Source organism: Schistosoma mansoni (assembly GCF_000237925.1).
Source record: "Schistosoma mansoni, WGS project CABG00000000 data, supercontig 0147, strain Puerto Rico, whole genome shotgun sequence".
In the NCBI taxonomy this organism is placed as follows: Eukaryota; Metazoa; Platyhelminthes; class Trematoda; order Strigeidida; family Schistosomatidae; genus Schistosoma; species Schistosoma mansoni.
The window spans coordinates 635,552-657,440 of record NW_017386044.1 but is presented as its reverse complement, the minus strand read 5'-3'; the positions used below and the strand labels follow the sequence as shown (position 1 = coordinate 657,440).

The window sequence follows — 21,889 nt, the reverse complement described above, 5'->3', positions numbered from 1 at the left end:
TTTCACAATACAATGGTCTTGTATGAACAATTAAAAGAAAAACCAGAGAGAGGGCGAGGACGAGAGAGAGATAGAACAACAGCGACGACAACGACAACAACGTGAGATCGTAAAACAAAATAACATAAGCATAGAATTCTTAATTATATCTCGATGTTCAAAGAGAAATAACAATGTAGCAAAGAAAAAATGCGTCACAATAAATACATTAAATGAATAAAAACGAAAGAACAAAAATAAGAAAAAGAAAAGAATGAAACAATATTACATTGCATGATCATGATCATGATCATGATCATCATCATCAAGACGACGGCGATGACGACGAAAAAGGAAAGAAATCTTATCAATAAAAATTAGGAGATTTACACTTAATTCTATGTCTCTAATATTTAATAATGTAAATAATATCAGTGAATGATTGATTCAATGATTGAATAAGGACAGAAAGGTAGTTGTAAATATAAACAACAACAAAAGATTCATTGATTGATTGATTGAAGAAAACAATCAGTTGATAGAAATCATTGAAAATAATTTGAAACCGGAAACAGAAAAAACACCATCGATAACGAATGAATAACCATAGCAAAATAAAAAAAATACAGATTCCCCCCCCGCCTCTCCCCCCTTCTTTTTGTTTGTATGGTATAAACCAAATGAATCATCATCATCAACAACAACAACCACAAAAAGGAAATCATAATTACAGTAATAGTTACAATCATAGTAATAATAATATTTGTTTACTTATTCATTTAATGACGACAAAATTATTATAGTCATATTTGGAAATGCCTGAAGAAGTCACACAAAAAACAAAAGAAGAAAACAAGCAGTAAACAATGTCTGAAAGCCTTATATATATATATATATATATATGCCGGTGTTTTTTGTCATTAGTGTCCCGTTTTTTGTTTCTTGTCCTTAGTCACAATCCTCATGTAATGTACAGTATTAAACGACCTATAGTCTACAAACATATATGTCAGTCTATGCACATCCAATGAAAATCTCTTATCATAACAACAACATCAGCAGCAGCAACGCATACTATGTGCACATATAGATATCTCAAATATGAAATCTAACCATCTTATTATTTTGACAAACTATCATAAATCAACCACAAAGTGACTAATTTAAATTCACCAAATTCAATGATGATGTGGTTGGTGATAATGATAATAATAGAGAAGTTAACAAAAGACAATGAACAGAAGAAAGAAAAAGTAAAGGAGGGGGAGGGGAAAATGAACGATTGAACATAGAGTAACAATTAATGAATAACAAAGAAGAACTATGAAAAGAAAGTGTAACTTACTTCTTTTTTTCTTTAAAGAAAAAAGTATACAATTTATTTATCAATTGACTTATTTAACAGGCCACATGTGAAGGTTGAATAGTTGATAATGATGTTGAAGGATGATGAGCTATAAAAAAAGAATTGATTGTAAAATTATAAGGAGAAAAGAAAGAAAACAAAAGAAAATAATTAACATAATATTGTATTTTTAATTGATAGTGAATGTCATATTTGTGTAGACTTCTACCCAAAGTTTGTGCTGATGATGTCGTTCAGAAGGACAATGAAAGCTCCACGACCAAACCATCCAGCTCAGAGAACAAACCTACATCAAAATCACCCACCTGAGCTACAAATCTTCCCTACCATCTCAATGTCATATTTGTTTCCGGATTTTATTGACTAGTTGGTAATATGGTTACTTATAAGGTAGTGGAGGTTGGAGATAGTTGATAGGAAATCCTACACTTAAGTTTCGTGTTATTTGGCACTACTCAGATATGTGTATAAGTAATTTTGAGGGAATTGATGCTGCCTGGTGAACTCGATCCCACGATATTCAGCTTTAGATTTAGAGATATTACTATTGAGCTATCCAGGTTGCGACTGACCTCCTCTATGACTGAAAAGTATATACAATTAATCGATCACTGAATAGTGACCAATGTCATATATATGAAGCCCGTTTTAGTACAGATTGAATTCTATCGAGTAAGTTGCAATGTGACCACAAATCACTTCCCATATAGCTTATTGGTAACGTCCCTGACTATGAAGCTGGGTTACACAAGATCGAATTCGCAAGGGAGCATCAGTTCCCTAAAAACTACTAGTACAACTTGGTGACTAGTACCAAAGAGCACGAAACCTAAGTTAAGGATATCCTGTCTACTACCTCCAACCACCACAGTACATCCTAACATAGTGTATGAGATGTCGAGTCACCCATCTATTCGCACTAAGAGGGACCTGACATACATGTAATTGACCACTACCCTGTGACCAGCCAATTGTAAGAAAGAAAATTCATTTGTTTAGGAGGCTGAATATCAAACTCATTGTTCATATAACATATTTGGACGTAGTAGTTAGGAAAAGCCAGGATCCAGGTTTCGTATTAGTATCAGTATCAGTAATGTATACCTATACCGTCCCAAACTTTGAAGCTGGGTGAAATAAGTTCGAAACCCACAGAGACCGTTGAGATTATTTATTTATTTATTTAAACACATAAATATTGGTACAAAGGGTCACCGAATACATATGCGCCGCACAAATCTCATTTCATTTGTGTGAGGGCTGTGATACTGCCCAGGTGCCCAAACTGAAACAGGTGGTTTTCTTAGGGGGCCACACTCCGAGCCTTCGACCTAGAGGTCTGGTCCACAAGGCAGTGGAGCATCGTGAGGAGATGCAGTCCTATGGTAGCCGGTCACCAACGATTGATTCATACATCATTTGTTCCTTCAGGATACTGAAGCCCATGTGCACCATTGGTTTTGAATCAATACTTTCAAACTCCCCTAGGTGGACTCGTCTTGTCCACCAACCCGGTTAAAGCGCCGGACATTCACTTTTCGTCCTCTCGATTTCGTGAACAACAGTAGTGCCACGAGAAGGCAGTGAGTAGGACTTCCCTGGCAGAGGCTATATTACGCGTGGCCATTTGAGAGTATTTAGAGAGGGAGAGCGGACTCTCCCCAATCTCGGTCATACCAGGGCATTTGGGGGCAGGAACTGCTTCCTGACAAGTATCATCTAGCATGAAATCTAAATAAATCATTTCTTCCTATCTACCTTCAATCACCCGACAATTGTCATTTAGTGTAGCGGTAGCTCAGTGGTTAAAGCATTCAAATTTTAGCCACCAAAATGCAGATTCAAACCCTGCTCCATTTGCTTTGATTGGAAAAATCAGGTAGATCTAATTGATTCGTCAGCATAGTATAGTTTTACCATAAAAACATTCAGGTTTTACCAGTACATTGAAGATTTAAATGCTTCTCCTCTTTGGTTTGCGGATCCATGTAGTAGATCACAAGCATAAGGTATAAAACAATCTCAGTTACATAAATATGCACCTACTAAGTTTGTGAAATCTGTTCAGTAAATATCGAATTTCTGAGCACACATAGGAACATAACAATAACTTATGTCTATTAATAGATAATACTTATTTGTAGTAGAATCATAACGTCAACTAGGTATATATGTGTATATCTTTAAATAACCCTGATAAAATAATGGCACATTTCAAGTTGAAATATAGTTTTGATAAAAACTAAAAGCCAAAACTCCAATCTTAAGAACTCATTTTTATCGCTTGTTTAAATTTTTCTATTGATGTTTAGGACCGTAATTGATCAATCACATATTGGCATATGTGCATACTGTACGGATTGCCTCGATCTTGCCATCAAATCACAAGCATTATAAACAGCGATGAATAGTGGCTAGCAGTGGAATCCAGGACGCGCGTTTAGTCTTGTTTGGGACTCGTTAGCAGGATGTACCTGCATCTCAGAGTTGATGTTCACTTTGGGATTTCAATCTATTACCTTTCAGTTCAAATGCCGTCACGTTATCCATTTGGCTACTAGTTTGTGCGATTGCGTGAAGTTTTAATGCATTTTTGTATAATTTGTTTGAATTTTCCCACTGATATTTAGGACGGCATATGATCAGTCCTAAGAAAGTCGTGATTTTTAAATAAAGATTTTAAAAACACGAATGGGAATTATATATCAAATAGAGATTTCCAATAGTTGAATTTCAGTCGATTTATGCTAGATCACCAATGGAAACCTGAAAGAACTGAGATTGTAGTGATTTTTAATTGTTGAATTCATGAGTCGATTTATGCTAAAAAAAATTTAAACTTCACCCCATTGCACAAGCAAATGGCTATTAGGACTCAGTAGCTAAGTGGATAACGTGATGGCATTTGAAGCGAACGGCACTAGGTTCGAGTCCCAGAGTGAACATCAACTCCGAGATGCAGGTACATCCAGCTGACGAGTCCCAAACAAGACGAAACGAACGTCCTGGATTCCACTGATAGCCACTATCCACCTTTGCTTATAATCCACAAAGCCCCATTCTAATAAAATAAAAATCTCACACTATCTGTATGTGTCTTCTCTCATGTATTGACTACTTTCGAACTAACGACAATGACCTCTGTCTCTCTCTCTCTCTCTCTGTTGTTTTGTTTCGTTAGGTCAACTTAAAACAAATATCGTGGAAAGATGTGCGTATGTATTTAACAGAAGAAATACGAATAACATAAGGAAATAATTCAGATAACAACAAGCCTATAAACATACACACACATACACATTGTGTGATTCAACAGGATATAAAAACGATAGTCAAAACAACAATAAATAATAAAAATGATAAAAGTAAATGATAAGAAATTTTTTTTATACATTTGTAATGTCGCTAATTTTACAATTAGTCATTTACAACTAACTGAAGAAATCAAAAGACACACAGTTATATAAGGACTGATGTTATTAGCAACGTTGTAATTTCAGTAACTATGTTGTATCGAGTACTTTAGCTTCATCTAGTGGCTGTGTTGTATATTGGAGTGTTAATTTTACTAAGCATTCCATTTCATGTCTCGGAAGTTATCGGCAACTATTTGCTATAAACATAACAGCATAGCGCAGTCCGACATGTCTGATGGAAAACACACATATGTAGCAAAAATTAGGACTTGAAATGGAATCTCGGATGAAAATTACGCAACAACAGCTAGCAACAGCCCAATTAATGAACAAAACGGTGATCAAATGAGCTGGATACATTCACCAACCGGTATCCGCTCAGGTGAAGCCTTAGGTGCCACACTTGAAGTTCAATCATTAGTGTGGTCCTGGATGTGTAGTGTTACTGAGGAATTCCGTACCAGGACGAAACAACTGTTTATTATCAGGCTCTACAGTTATAATATTTCTATGGGGATCTTTAAACTGTTTATTACGCTCAGTGGTCCATCGGTTAAGGGCTCTGGCTCGAGACTGGTAGGTCCTGGGTTCGAATCTCGCTCGCGAGGCGGGATCGTGGATGGGCACGCCTGAGGAGTCCTATAATAGGACGAAACGGCCGTCCAGTGCTTCCAGGTTTTCCATGGTGGTCTAGCTTCAATTGACTCACGCTTTCAACTATGGAAATACAAATTACTGTTGAAAATTTGTAATTAAAACGAAAACACCAAAAACATTACGAAAAATACAATTGAATAAATTAGGCCCCCAAATGCCCTGGTACGGGCGAGAGTGGGAAGAGTCCACTCTCCCTCTCCAAATGCTCTCACATGGCCATATGTATATAGCTTCTAACAGGGAAGTCCTACTCACTACCTTCTCGCACCAAGGGTGTTGTTTACGAAATTGAGAGGACGAAAAGCGAATGTCCGGCGCTCTAACCAGGTTCGTGGACACGGAAATCCCACCTAGGGGAGTTGGAAAACCCTGATTCCAAACCAATGGTTCACATGAGCTCCAGAATCCTGAAGGAACAAATGGCGTATGAACCAATTATTGGTCACCGGCTACCATGGGACTGCATCTCCTCACGATGCTCCACTGCCTTGTGGGTCAGACCTCTAGGTCAAAGTCTCTGGGTGTGGCCCCCTAAGAAAACCACCTGTTTCAGTTTGGGCACCTTGGCAGTACCACAGCCCTCAAGCAAATCGAATGAGATTTGTATGGCGCATATATATCTGGTGCTTCCTTGTACCAATATTTATGTTTAAATAAATAAATAAATTATTACGTACAAATTTTCAATGATCTTCCAAATGGAGTTAATCCACGACTGTGGATTATAAAGTGCTCAAATCAACTACACAAACCATAATACAATATTTTTTTATCAGCTTTCACAGTAGTTTCTATTATTATAACGACTAACCTGTAAGAAAAAGGTTTCAAAAATTACGCTGGGCAGAGCAGCATACAAGTACATTGCGAAAAAATGAAATCATGAGTCAAATTACATTGGTGTTAAAAAAGGTATATTTGAACAAAAAAGACAACACTTACCAAATATATGTTGATCTGTGGAATGAGGTGTTGACAAACTTTCATGATTAAGCCACTCTGATGAGAGACCACTAGTTTTTGATATAGAATGTGAAGATGCTGGAAGAGCACTGTTACTTTCATGTTGTGATGTCAACCAGTTGTGATGTGAAGAAGAAACAGGCGGACCACTACCACTATTAACGTCACAACCACCTTGATGTTGAGATGATGATTGTCGAAAATCACTATAAGCTGAATCCTCACCGCTACCTGAACAAGGTGCATCACCTAGAGACCAACTCGTAAAATGATGAGGAACCGGGGAGAAAGACGGAAGTGACGGAGGTGGGTAGTCTGGAGGAGGAGGTATAATCTCTGCAAGTGACAGTTGTCTACCACATGTCGCCTGATGTATAACACCATAATCCATAGGTGCATGATCAAACATTGCAGACTGAATCACTGATACACTAGCATACGGTGTAGCATGATCTTCTGATGATGGATTCTGTGAATTGTGGGTGGGGGGCAAAGGTAAACATCCATTCGGTAATAAATGAGTTGTACCAGAGTGCATAAGCTCTGATGGACAATGAGTGCCTCCAGATAACACTAAAATGTAAAGATGAAAGAAGTTAGCTAAAATCACAAACGATAATCGTTAATCGTCAACAGTGGAATTATTCTGATATTCTGAAAAACTTATTGGCAAATCATAAAAGCTTTTTACACTTAAAGTTTAATTTACAATACTCTGTACAGCGTTCGAAAACAGTTACACTTATATGCATGACAGCTTTTTAGACCGATCTGAAAAAGAACAAGCGCACTAATTGACGACATTTATGAATTTGTGAGTGATGTAAAATGGATGAAATTTTGAAAAGTGTTACAAAGACGAATAGCATTAAACAAGTTAGACTTATTTAGATACATTCTAAACATTAACTGAGAATGAAAATAACAGTATCAGCTTCTATAACATAATATATATGAAACACTATGCCATCTCTTAAGATCACAAAACGAGGAATTAAAATAGCCCTAACTTTTAAAAAACACTTAATGACTACTTAGTCAATTGGTTTATGCCCCCAAATGCCCTGGTACGGCTGAGAGTAAGGAGAGTTAGTTCTCCCTCTCGAAATGCTCTCACCTTGCCACGTGCATACAACCACTACCAAGGAAGTCCTACTCACTGCCTTCTCGTGACGGGGGTGTTGTTTACGAAATTAAGAGGACGAAAAGTGAATGTCCGGCGCTTTAGCCAGGTTGGTGGGCACGAAGAATCCACCTAGGGGAGTTTGAAAGTATTGATTCAAAACCAATGGTGCACATGGGATACAGGATCTTGAAGGAACAAATGGTGTATGAAACTACTGTTGATCACCGGCTTCATCTAAAGTTGGGGGACCTACTTCAATGTTCCATTCAGACTGTTTGGGAATGGTGGGTAACTGTAGAGTAGCTGAAGGTCAGCTAAACTGTTCTCTAAAGTGTTCAGCCCATGATTCTAAACGTCTGGACTGAGAGCAGATAAGGGTTTCGTCTTTTTCCGAGATTGTCTCGCTTACACTTGACTTCTTAATTCCAGTTTCTTTTCTTAGTTCGAAAAGCTGTCTGGTGTTACCTACAGCTGCTGCCTTTTGCTTTCGTTGCTCACCACTGATCACAGTCGTTCCTTAGACTTTTGGTTAACCTAGATCTACTTTGCTTCTGCCCTTTATCGTGTTCAGAACCTGATGGGATGAGTTTACGCGAATCCATCAGTGAAATAGACTTAGAAGAAATCCACTGGTTTTTTGGAGCCCTGTGGTTTAAATAGCTAATAGATGTTACTGCTGTTTCCACAGCTGTTCGTGTGTCTTTCCAAGCAGCATCTGGGTCAGTCTCGTTTAAAGAACTGCCTAGATGTGAAATCAGTTGTTCCTGGAACTTACTTTTGGCTTTCTCGTCCTCCAGTTGAATCCTAATGGGTCTTCTTGGTGTAGTTGTTCTGCGTCCAGTGAGGCGCAAACAAATGCATGCTCGTATTAGAGCGTGACCGAAGTCCAAACATGTATTCCAGTACGAGCAACAATCTTCTATCGAGCCTCTCCAACGATAACTGATGGCAATATGGTCTATTTGAGTCCATCGTTGGTTTGGTGCACGTGGTCGCCATGTTAGACGATGTCTCTCCTTATGCTTAAAATTAGTGCTTGCTAAAAATAAACGATTGTCTGAGCAAAGTTGCAACAGACGATCACCATTATCTGTTCGCTGAGCCGGAATACTAAAATATCCACCTAAATGTCTTTCTGTTTGGTTTAGGCTGTCTAATTGGGCATTAAAGTCACCCGCTACGAGTACTATGTCTGAGCGCTTAGCTTTCTGAAGAAGCTCAGAGAGTTTTCTGTAAAGGTCACCTTTCACTTCATCATGGCTGCAGTCAGTGGGAGCGTAGGCAGAAACGACGAAAAGGCAACGACGTGTATCCCTATCCTTCCGAGTTCTTAGGGAGCCATTTAGCCGGACAGCACACATGCGACTGTTAACGGGGATCCATTTTAATAGTGTTTGTTCTGCCCTCGTACTCAGTGCTATGCCTGCACCTGCAAGTCCACGGGAACTAGCCATAGGGTCGCCAGATACACCGAGGGTGCATTTCGTCGGCTGTCCATTTTGGCGAGGTGAGGTCAAGTAAATGACCACACTAGGATCCTGTATGTGTTTCGGAGACAGCATATATCAATGGTACGAGATTCTAGGGTCTTAGCCAAGGAGGCCTGTTGGCCGATTTGACATAGGGTACGTACGTTGAAGGCTCTGATGTGTAGTTTGGAGCGAGGTTTTAGTAGACCTGGGACAGTGCTTTGCTCACTAGGATCGTTGGCCATGGTGACATTTGAGGAGGAAACCGAAAGAGGAAGTTTAGTGTTGTTAGTCGAGATGGGAGGAATAATAGGGATCGAAGAAGGAGATTGATTATGAATACAGTGATATTGAGTGTTGTTAGAGTTATGAGGACATTTATCACTTTTCGGTTGCCCGCACCGTAGAAGGGTTCTTCTAGAGGTACCTGAAAAGAAAATTGGATTAGAAATGGTCTTAATGACCTGAGAGCGTGACCTCAGTGCCCAAGGGACAACTGCTTGAGGTCGGTTACACACGACCATTTTGTGGGTAATTTTTGTGTTTGCTCCGTACTTGTTGGGACCTTACCGCCGGAGACGGATGTCCGAGTAGTAAGGTGAGGCGTAACATTTTTAGGGTCGACCTTTTCTAACCCCTTCCTTCCTTGTGAAAAGGCAGCATCGCTGCAGATGCTGGTTGTCCGAGGGAAACACCTTACCGCTGTCACACTCCTCTACAGTAAGCAATACGGCCTCGCCCTCAGACCTTGAGATGCTGCTTTTAGTCTTACCGTCCTCCAATCGATCTTTCTGGTATGTTAGAACCTACAGGAACATATGCTCCAGCCAATATAGCTCGGTTGGGTCACCACGGTAGGCAAGCCCGACCACCACGTCAAGGTAGCAGCAACGGTCAGGGCCTCACACAAATCGAATGTTTTATGTGGCGCATATCTATTTGGTGTGTCCTTGTACCAATGTTTATGCGTTGAAACAAATAAATAACAATAGCAATGAGAAAATGGTTTCATCTTAAAGGTAAGTGAAATAAGCTGAAAAAAAAACAATTTATGAAACGATGACTCAAAGATTAACGGATTTAATTTTCAGCCATAATGTCGTAGATTCGAACCCGCCTCACCTAATTTGGTTTGGTTAATCGGGGATAGTATTAGTGGCCACTGATACTTGGAGTGGGGTCTGAATGTGATGGATGAGTTGAGCTATGAGGGTGCCTAAAACCAGAGATCAACAGAACCAGCCTTTTCGTCTTATTTCAGGAACACCTCTCACAGAGCATAATTTCAGAACCTGAATCGGATGGAATCCAGGATTTCTTGGTCACGATTAAGACGCGTGACCACCACTGATATCCAGAACGCCAATCAATAAATGCTTTAACATGACCAAACTTAAACTCAATGACCAGATAAAGGTTTATATGCATTAAGATGCAATGTAAACCTATTTTCAATGTAAAAATACATAGTCTAGTACATAAAACCCTAATGAACTGACTAGTGTATCCGTTGGTTTATAGGTCTCATACGACATAGACTGATCTCAGTTACGATACCAGTAAAAACTAAGAAGATCCATTTTTATTATTATATGTAGCTTCAATAAAATCTCTTCATAAGACCAGATGATTATTAAAACACTGTAATCTATTAATATACATCGTATGATAATAATGAAACTTGAACAGTTTTAAAATAATCAACTTACGTTGAGCACCACCAACTGGAATATTTGGAACTATGACACCCGGATTATTGTATGAATGATTCTTTAAATTATCTACAGACAACACTGGATTTCCAGGAGGGTATTGTGGTAAGTATGTTGGCACTGACTGTAAACTTCCATTATTTGTTAAGGAAAATCCATTGGCCATAGATACAGAGTATGATGGGTTCATTGAACAAGTAAAACCATTTCCGTAAGACTTCTCACCAAATGTAGGATCGCACAATTTCGGTGCATGGTTTCTGTCAGATATCATAGATGCATTTACAGAGAGAGGTTCCATCGAAATAAGAGATGTAGCTTCTTTCTCTGTGGAAGTGGAAAAATTACCCATGTAAATCGGAGGCGAAGCTGTGCCCTCTCCCTGCGTGGAATTAACAACGCCAAGACGTCCATTTTTGGCAATTATTTCAGCATCCATCACATCTAAAACAGCATGTCGGCGCCTTTGTCGCTCGCTTCTGTGTCGTCCATATATGATAAGAGCGAGACAAATGACTACCCAAAGTACACTAAACATAACTGCACTAACAATGAACCACGGTTCTTTGGTAAGGCTACCCTTTTCTTCATGAATATCGGTAGTTTTAGAATTCATTTGTTCACTAAGCCCCTGTGGTGATAGACTTCCTGGATATAGGCTCCTTCCATCATACAAAACCTTCCGGAAAATATTTCCAGATTCATACTGATTCCAGTTCATCACTGGAAACTTAGATGGTGCTACACCTAATTCTGGAAAATCGCCTCGTGTAGGATATGCAAAAATGTAAACCGGTAGTGATCTCACCCCTTCACCATGACAAGTAACTGCGGATAGATACAGTGTATAATTAGACCATGGATCAAGATCATAAATGTGAAAAGATGACTGTTCAGTCCTCATCTAAAATACATAAGTAATAAAATAGTTTGCATATTTTCTACAAAAAATTTCAAACGGATATTAGTACTATATTTTGACAGAAAACAAATCGTTCAATTTTTTTGAAACGATAAACAGAAAGTTAAGGAAAGTTATTAAAGACTGTTTATTTTACACTATTATAATTTTAGGAAAATATCTGCTAATTATGGACCTCAAAAGATGCTCTGAACAAAGAAAAAAGTTACTCCAGCTTTACTAGTTTTTCTTGACTTGAAAGCAGCATTTGACTCTGTAGACCGAGAGGTTCTGTGGCAGTGTCTGTCATTGAAAGGTGTACCTCAGAAGTACATAAACCTTGTGACGGCTTTTTACTCGAACACTACCAATCGAGTGAGAGCTTATGGCGAACTGTCATGATTTTACAACCTCAACTGGTGTCCGACAAGGTTGTCCACTATCCCCATTTTTGTTTAACTTCATTATAGACCTATTGCTGGAAATAACACTCTCCTCGACTAAATTTACAGGAATTGATCCCCTACCAGGGGCTCCACTAAGCGACTTAGAATACGCAGATGACATAGTCTTGTTTGGTGAAGAAGCTGACAAAATGCAGAGTCTATTAGTAGCACTGAGTAACAATGCAAGGATGTTTGAGATGTGTTCCTCCCCATCTAAATGTAAATTGTTACTCCAGGACTGGCCTGCATCAACACCTGAACTAAGGATAGGGAGTGAATTAGTCGAACGCGTCGACAACTTCACTTATCTTGGAGGTCTGATCAGCCCTAATGGGTTGGTGTCTGACGAAATCTCAGCACGGATTCAAAAAGCTCGTTTGGCTTTTGCCAACTTACGTCACCTATGGCGAAGACGAGATATCCGTCTATCAATTAAGGGACGAGTATACTGCGCAGCAGTTCGCTCTGTTCTACTTTACGGCTGTAAAACATGGCCATTAAGAGTAGAAGATACTCGTAAGTTACTAGTATTTGACCACAGATGCCTTAGAAATATTGCTCGCATCTGCTGGGATCACCGGGTAAGTAATAGTGAGGTTAGACACAGGGTATTAGGGAATGATGGTAAATCAGTTGATGAGGTCATGAATATTCATCGACTGAGATGGCTGGGCCATGTGTTACGTATACCTGAACACCGATTACCACGGCGCGCAATGCTGACTAGTATTGGTGATGGTTGGAAGAAAGTTAGGGGCGGCCAAACCAAAACGTGGCATTAGAGCATGAAATTACTAACTTCTAGTCTGAGCCATGTTGGTAGGTGCAGACTACTTGGTTGGGGTCCGCGTGACTATCGTAACCAATGGTTGGAGACTCTAGGTGACATGGCTCAGAATCGATCACAATGGCGTAGGTGTATACACTCTTTATCTTCCCTCAAACCTTGAGATTAAAATTGCTTCATAACTTTTTTCCTTCCTATACTATATCCTTATGCACAACCTTTCTCTTATATATTACCACCACTAAATTAACTACTTCTATGAATCCGGTGTTCATCTTTTTGTGCTAACGAGATATGGCAACTTGGACTGATACATAAATGTGCCTGGTCTTACGTTCGTAGCTGACTGACTGACCAGCTTTGCTATATTCAAAAAATTCAAGCATGAAATTAGTACGACAATCAATTTCCAATAGTAAAAATTAGGACAATTTGGAAGAAAAAAACCCACTACGAATCCGGAGTAGATTCAGGTAAATTATGAATGACAGTAAAACTAATTATTGATCTATCTTGGTGAGTAGACACAGCTTCATAAAAATAGTGAATGTAGGTCAGTTACTAAGTATAGTTCAGGTGATCGACTTTAAACAACACTGTGTTAATGGCATCATTCGGTTGCACAAACCGAAACTGGATGAGGTTTGGACCTGAAACCCACTGATTAAAAGCCCAATACTTTAACCAGTTAGTAAGGGTAATTTTTATATTGACCCCCAAAACGAACAAAAAACTGAGAAACTGTGAGTAACTAATTACACAATTATTAACACTGTGTTATCATTTTTGAAAGAAATAAAAACTGCTACTCATATCTAAATTAACTCAAAATAACATGGTCAAATAGCATGTTCGATAACAAACGAATAATCGGTTTGTCAAAGTAGAATGTTGAAAAAAAACTAAACGCTACTAAAATGTCAATTAGTTCTTACCATCCCCTATAAAGTAGCCTTTCTTATCATCATGAAACAGTCTGATCAAAAATCGGCATTCTTTTCAAAGCAACATTCCCAGAGGCTTTGATATGTAGTTTCTTTCCATATCTCGTGTATACCTCATGCATTGTTTCCGTTACTGTATACTATCGCTGCTAAATAGTATTCAGTTATTACATTTTGAGATGACCTATTGATGCTATATAAACTCAGTATTCAGTAATTATAGTTTGTGGAGTGGTGGGTTAGCGATTAAATTATCTGAATCTTAACAACGAAGTAGAAATTTCGAAATCCACCCCGCCCACTTTGATTTAAGTAACCTGATAGTATCATTAGCCCTAGTATAGTGTGAGCGAAACCAAATACATCAATCTGTACCTGATGGTAAACGTGTATATGAACTAATAAATAAAAAAAACACCTTAATCCCAGAAATAATGTAGGCATGAATTGCCAGGCAGCCAATACTATCTTCTTTTCGTGTTTATTGATTAATTGGCACATTGTAATAAGAAAATATTCAAACCATTGATAGTTCATGATCTTTATTAACAAGTACTATATTTAGGCTTTATCTGGATAATGAAACAAAGTTTAGCGGCTGGAAGCGTTAACCCCTATGCCGTAAGCTAGAAACTCAGTTAATCTACTACACTTTGCCCAGCCAATTAGTATTACTAGGCCAGATATCAGAAATATGAATTAAAGTCAAGTACATTAGTCAATACTTGATGACGTTGAACTAATTTATAATTTACCACGCGACAAAAGTTATGTATATACGAACAGTTAAATTTACACTTATACTAATGTACAGCTTTAAATGTCATTTACTAATATTTGTGCGACGAGATTTATCGTAGGAAAACTCCAAAACCACATAAAAAAAAGTTGTTCATGTTCTTGTATACCACCAATCAAATATTCAGAAGCAACGTCAAAACTGGTACAAATGTGTGTAGGCTTAAGCTGTTAGAGTACATCACCACAGATTTAACTGTATGTGGAAATAATGAATTTTATGATGGTCTAAGTTTATGGCGCGAGCTAATACAACATATATTTTCCAATCTTATCGAGATTGTTAATGATAGAAGTGCCCCCAAATGCCCTGGTACGGCCGAGAGTGGGAAGAGTCCACTCTCCCTCTCCAAATGCTCTCACATGGCCATATGTATATAGCTTCTAACAGGGAAGTCATACTCACTACCTTCTCGCACCACAGGTGTTGTTCACGAAATTAAGAGGACGAAAAGCGAATGTCCGGCGCTCTAACCAGGTTCGTGGACACGGAAATCCCACCTAGGGGAGTTGGAAAACCCTGATTCCAAACCAATGGTTCACATGAGCTCCAGAATCCTGAAGGAACAAATGGCGTATGAACCAATTATTGGTCACCGGCTACCATGGGACTGCATCTCCTCACGATGCTCCACTGCCTTGTGGGTCAGACCTTTAGGTCAAAGTCTCTGGGTGTGGCCCCCTAAGAAAACCACCTGTTTCAGTTTGGGCACCTTGGCAGTACCACAGCCCTCAAGCAAATCGAATGAGATTTGTGCGGCGTATATGTATCTGGTGCTTTCTTGTATCAATATTTATGTTTAAATAAATAATAGAAGTGATTGTAAACCGTTATATGCATCTGCAGCTTGACCCAAAGCATACATTTATGCTCTGAGAATGTACACCTACGAGTTGATCGTATTAAATCTAAGCTAATGCTTCCAGAAATTAGTTACTAACTATCAATATAGGTTATAAATCTACATGTAATGTTACAATTTGTCATATAAGCAAGTGACTTATGATTAAGTCTCCGTATATATATATATATATATATATATATATATATATATATATATATATATATATATGACTACTGAGTACCTGATCTAAAAACTATGCAGTGTTATCTTTAAACTTCAAAATTAAAACTAAAACCACTGATACATGAAAATCCGAACAATTTTATGCTTTAATTAAGTAAAAATATAAATATATTGAAATCTCCACAAATCCCCTACTAAAAATATAAGTAAATTAACTTACATTAACAGTACGACTAAGTTTTAGTGCAGCACTTAATATTTTCAAAGAATATCCCGTTAAAATACCTCCACGCTCCCATTCATTTGGTGGGTTCCAATCAAGTTGAAGTACAGTTCCATTTTTAAGCCAACGGACATTTGTTATTTGTGGTGCACCTGTTGGTGTGCTATCATATGTAAGGGCAACTGAAACTTGACTTTTCTGTGCAAAAATTCTGCTATGACCTGGATGGTCCACAAAGGTTTCAATGCGAATAGCGTAGCATATGAAAGGTCGCAAATTACTAATGGCCATTTTTATACTTGTAGTAGTCACACCTGAATGGATGTAGTAATCAACTTTTTCCCCACTTAGAAAACTAGGTGGGTTCCAGTCAAGTGATTTCTGTTTTGAAATCCTTGGTAAACTGCACGGAGTTACCTCATCTTCATAAGAGTCTAATAGATTTTCCATAGATTCATCTTTAAAGGTACATGAATTGTGGTCTGCTTTAGGATAATGCGTGATGCTCTCCTTGATATAATATCCATTATTATTGCTGTTAGAAGTTAAACACCTAGACATTGGTACACTTCGGTAAGTTGCTTTAAAGCCGGTAATAAGAGCCAAAACATCTGATGGACCACATAAAAACCACTCTGCCAACAACTCAGATGGTGAAATCGCTCTAATATGTAGAGGACTAAAGTCTACAGACTGTAATTTTACGAGCAAATCAGTTGGGAGATAGTTACGTGTTGATCCAGAGGTTTTAGTAAACACCAGTTTATTCAAAATGAAAGGTCTACCCACTCCATAATGATTTACGTAGCGGATAAGAATATGGTAACCAGTCTGTGGTAACAAACCGCTTACACGAACGGAATTATATGGACCAGACGATTCCACTACACGCCAACTATTAGAAGTGTTGAACTCTGTTACTTCCACTTGCACACCTGTTATAAATGCACTCTCACCAAGGCTACGTTTTTTTATAACATCCTCGACAGAATGATTGTTAATTAAATCCAGCACAACCCACGTATCACCAATATTAGTGACTTTAACATTTTTTGGAGGATCCGGCAACAACAGATCACCTTCATCTCCAGGCAAGAGGTACGTGCTACTTCCAGATGAACCCCCTTGAATTACCTGTAAGAAAGAAGTCCATGATGTAGAGCGTCTTGAAAGAGATGAAGAATCTTGGACTTCAACTTCACAGGTGTAAAAACCAGTGTCTGATACACGAAGAGCATTGATCTGAAGAGATCCAGAATTTAATATCACAACTCGAGGATTGGAACTAGTGGAAACAGCAGAATCATTAACTAACCACTGTGTTGCAATAGGTGTGAATGTATCAATGTTGGAATGTACTAATGAGTTTGAAACCTGTAAAGTATACTGGAGAACAGTTGAGTGACACGGTAGAGTTGCAACCATCCCTTGAAAAAATGTCCGATTTTGGGGTCCAATTTCGATAAGCGGTAGAGATATCACAACAGACTCGATGAAAAGCTGAGCTGTTGACTTGACGATACCGGCTTTTTGCGATGCTTTGCACTCAAATAATCCTGCATCAGATAGCATAGTTGAGTTTATGAAGAGTGTTCCATTAGGAAACACCGAGTATCTGCCTGCTTGTAGTGGTTTCTCATTCGGCTTCGGTACCCAGAATGAGAATTTACCATGTAACCACCTGACGCTAGGAGGTGGGGACCCAGAAGTTAGGCAATCAAATGAAACATGTCCACCAAGTGGGACTGTCTTATCCTCTGGTGTGATCACAAATATTGGTGGCGAAACTACTGACAAATGTGCGACAGCCTCTACATTACCAACAGCATTTTTCACCTCGCATATATAATCACCGGCATCGGATAACTGAACATGCTCTATACGCAGCGTCTTTCTGTCAATTAAAGATGCTTGAATAATCTTGTTGCCTTCTCGTCTCCATAAAATTGTAGAATTGGGATTTTCCGAACCCAAACACTGGAATTCTACAGAATCCCCAACAACAGCTTGCTTACTCATCGGTGTAAATTTAAAACGAGGTTTACGACGAATAGTGAGTGTAGCTGACTTACTTTCCCAGTGACCAGCAGAACTCTCAGCAAGACACTGATACGTTCCAGCATCCTGACGCTTAACACCCTCAATTCTCAAACCTCCGCTTTCCATAACCCTAGTCCGTGAACTATCAACCATTTTCTGGTTATTATGTTTCCAATATACCGTAGGAGATGGTGATCCAACTGGTGGGGTGCACTCCAATAAAACTGTCTGGCCGAAATGGGCAGACTTACTTTCAGGACCAGATGCACTACTGGCATCAAAAAATGCAGCTTTCACAAGAGCAGAAGGTGAAATATTCCAGCCATGAACATTCGATGCATTGCAATAATAGTGACCTTCATCCTCTTCATTGAATGAAAGGAAAATAAGTTCGCCAGCATTTGTGATTCTGTTAGATGTACCTGGTTTCTGTCGCTGAGTTTCAACAACTTTCCCGTCTTTATACCAAGTGATGGAAACTATAGGTTCACCCTCAGCACGACAAAACAATCTAAGTTGATGACGGTGGAGTGGAAATGCATCCCTAGGATATTCAATGAATAAAGGCTTTCTAGGTTCTTCTTTGCAATCTGTAGTCCATAGAATTACAATGAGCACGTAACTCAACAGTATAAAGTACATTAATTAAAATTATTATGACCAGATATTATACCTGGTTAGTAAGGAAAGGAAAATAATGTGCGAAATAACTCCACATGTATATCCGCATACAAAAAGTTCAATTAAGTTCATTTAAGATCCACTAGTGACGAATTATATCCAACATCATAATTGGACGACAACAAATACTTCCCGCGCTTATTTCAAGTCCAACGCAGCGCGTCAGTGGCTACTTTTGCTAAATGCTGTGAACAAACTAAAGTTACTAAAAAGCTTATATCTGAATGCAACTGCTAACCAGCGAGTTAAAAAAGTGAAAGCAACTAACTGAAGACCTCATTTATACTATAAAAGGGACGAAAAAGTAGTTACAGCAATTCAGTATTCCGGGTGAAGGCATGACGATAAATCAGTTTCAATCCAGAAAAGACAGAAGGCATATACATTTGCATCAGATCCTCCTCCTGTCAGGGCCTGCTGCTCTTCCAACCTTCAGATTTCCTATGGCTTTTTCAGCCTCGTAAAGAGTCGGAGGACTTACATCAACTTGCCATTCAGGTCGATTAGGGACCATGGAAAACTGAAGTGTGGCTGAAGGCCAGTCGAACTGATCCCTAAAGTGGTCTTCCCATCGATCCAATCTCCTGGATTGAGAACAAATAATATATCCACCTTTTTTCGAGATAGGTTTGCTGACAGTTGGGTTTCTAATACCGGTTTCCTTAACAAGTCTGAACAGTTTTCTACTGTAACCTATTGCCGCTGCCTTTTTCATCTCTTTTTCTTTCGCTACCCACCACTGAGTGAGCTTTTTGTTAGCCTGCGCTTGAGCTGACTCCTCTCTTTGTTATGTTCACAGCCAGATGGGATGAGTTTTCGGGCATCTATCAGTGCGGTAGATGCTGCGGATATCCAGTGTTTCTCCCTAACCTTATGATTTACCGTACTAACAGATATCATTGCTGTTTCCACGGCTTTTCGGATGTCATTCCAGGCTGCCTTGGATTGGACACAACTTACATGGCTGCCTAACTATCTTTCTAGTTGTTCCTGAAATATGTTATAAGCTTGCCTATTATTAAGTAGAACCCTAAGAGACTTCCTTGCAGCGTCTTTCCTACGACCAGTAAGACGCAGACAAATACGTGTTCGCACTAGAGCATGATCTGAATCTAAGCATGTGCTCCAGAATGATCGACAGTCCTCTATCGAGCCCCTCCATCGGTGGCTGATAGCGATGTGATGTAGTCGGGCCCAACGTTGGGACGAATTCGGGGGTCGTCATTTCAAAAGATGTTTTTCCTTGTACTTAAAGTTAGTATTTGCAAGAAACAGGAGGTTATCTGAGTATAGCTGCAAGAGACGGTCGACGTTATCTGTCCTTTCAGCCACGACACCATAAGATCCACCCAGGTGTCTTTCCCTTCGCTTAGTTTACCTACATGAGCATTAAAGTCACAAGCCACTAATACTACATCAGAGTGCCTAGCTTTTCGGAGAAGGTCGGAAAGCTTACTGTAAAAACCATCTTTTATATCGTCTGAGCTGCAGTCAGTGAGAGAGTGGTCAGAGGCGACGAAGAGGCAACTACGAGTGTCCCTATCTTTCCAAGTCCTTACTGTTCCAGCGCACAAACGACTGTCTCCTGTGATCCAGTCTAAGAGAGCTAGTTCTGTCCTAGGAATCAATGCTATACCTACACGAGCGAGGTCATGGGAAGCAGCACCAGTGATTCCAGATACACGAAGCGTGAGACGAGACGGTTCTTTATTTCGATATGGTGGGGTCAAACCAATGACGCTACACATATCCTGTATGCGCGTTTCAGAGACACGACACACATCGATGACGCGAGGTTTTAAAGTATTAGCTAAGGAAGCCTGTTATCCTATTCAGCACAGTGATCGGACGTTAAAAGTGATAAGTCTTGCTAATTGAACGCTATACTCTCGTAACCCCAAAGCTAAAACTACACAGCAACTTGAACACGAGAGAAAAAAGCAAAATATACGAGTACCACTTTACTCCAAAGGTTCATTTATGTGCAGAAAATATATGGTTTTTAAAGTATCTTGGAAGTCCTTGAGTTTTATGAAAATTCTGGAATGCTACCTAACATAGAAGTAGCATAGTAATCAACCAATCAGAAACCCCGCATGTAACTTTTCACTTTCGTGATGTTTCTAGCAAAACTTCTTGTCAACGCTGATTGGAAAAATGCTTTTTATTGTTTTCTGAACCTATCACCTCTATTACGAGAAATTTCTGGATAACCCCAAAAAGAGCTATTACATGTGGTTCATAGTGTGGTTTCAGGAGATCAGGAATGACAATCTGCCCTAACGGTGAGAGGTGATAAAGGGACGTGAGAAGGGTTAGTCGTGGAAATAAGAGACTTATTTGGTGTAGGAAGGATTTGATTGTGACCAACCTGGTCTCGTGTGTTGTTACGAGTATGAGGACTGATATCGCTTCTCAGCTGCCCACACCGTGGAAGGGTATTTCTTGAGGGACCTGAAAAGGAAGCTGAACTGGTGTTGTTCTTAACGACCTGGGAGCGTGACTGCAAAGCCCAAGGGACAACTGCTTGAGGCCGGTCGCGCACGGCATTTTTGTAGGAGGTTTTCGACATGTTAGTTCCGTTCTTCAAAAGGCCTTACCGCCGGAGACGGAAATCCGAGAGGTAAGGTGAGGCGTAACATTTTTAGGGTCGACCTTTTCAAACCTCACCCGTCCTTGTGAGAAGGCAGCATCGCTGCAGATGCTGGTTGTCCGAGAGAAACACCTTACTGCTGTCACACTCCTCTACAGTCGGCAGTACGACTTCGCCCTCAGACCTTGAGTTGCTGCTTTTAGTCTTACCGTTTTCCAATTGACCTTTCTGGTATGTTTGAACCTACAGGATCATATGTTCCAGCCAATATAGTTCGGTTGGGTCATCACGATAGGCAAGCCCGACCACCACGTCAAGGCAGCAACTACGGTCGGGAAGGGTAATTGTCCACTTGACGGATAAGATTTTTATTTAGTGACACGATGGGTTATTTCAATCATTTAAATACTATCTAGTCAACGAGGTATAAGTTCGTATAGTAATAGCTGTTGGGATCGTCTCAGAATTTTCAATACGAACGTTCTAGTATATGGAGCTGAAACTTGAAGAACTACTGCAATCATCACCAAGAAGGCGCAAGTATTTATATACAGTTGTCTACGCAAGATACTCAGTGTCCGTTGTCCGTATACCATCAGTAATAGCCTACCGTGAAAGAGAACAAACCAGGTTCCAGCTGAGGAGGGAATTAGGAAAAGACGATGGAAGTAGATAGGAAGTATATTACGGAGATCACCAAACTGCATCACGAGACAAGTGCTTACTTGGAATTCTGAAGGGAAACCGAAGAGAGGAGGAC

The 21,889-nt window shown here is 39.4% G+C and overlaps 1 protein-coding gene across 1 annotated transcript; it reads right to left on the bottom strand.

The window, feature by feature from the left end:
- Positions 1 to 1,377: 1,377 nt before the first annotated feature.
- Smp_204750 (unnamed protein product) lies at positions 1,378 to 18,497 on the bottom strand (the record flags this gene model as incomplete). Its single annotated transcript, XM_018792723.1, has 4 exons — positions 1,378 to 1,433; positions 6,361 to 6,954; positions 10,686 to 11,592; positions 15,813 to 18,497. The coding sequence occupies 4 exons, from the start codon at positions 18,495 to 18,497 to the stop codon at positions 1,378 to 1,380; spliced, it is 4,242 nt and encodes a 1,413-aa protein (XP_018644671.1).
- Between the last annotated feature and the right edge of the window lie 3,392 nt (positions 18,498 to 21,889).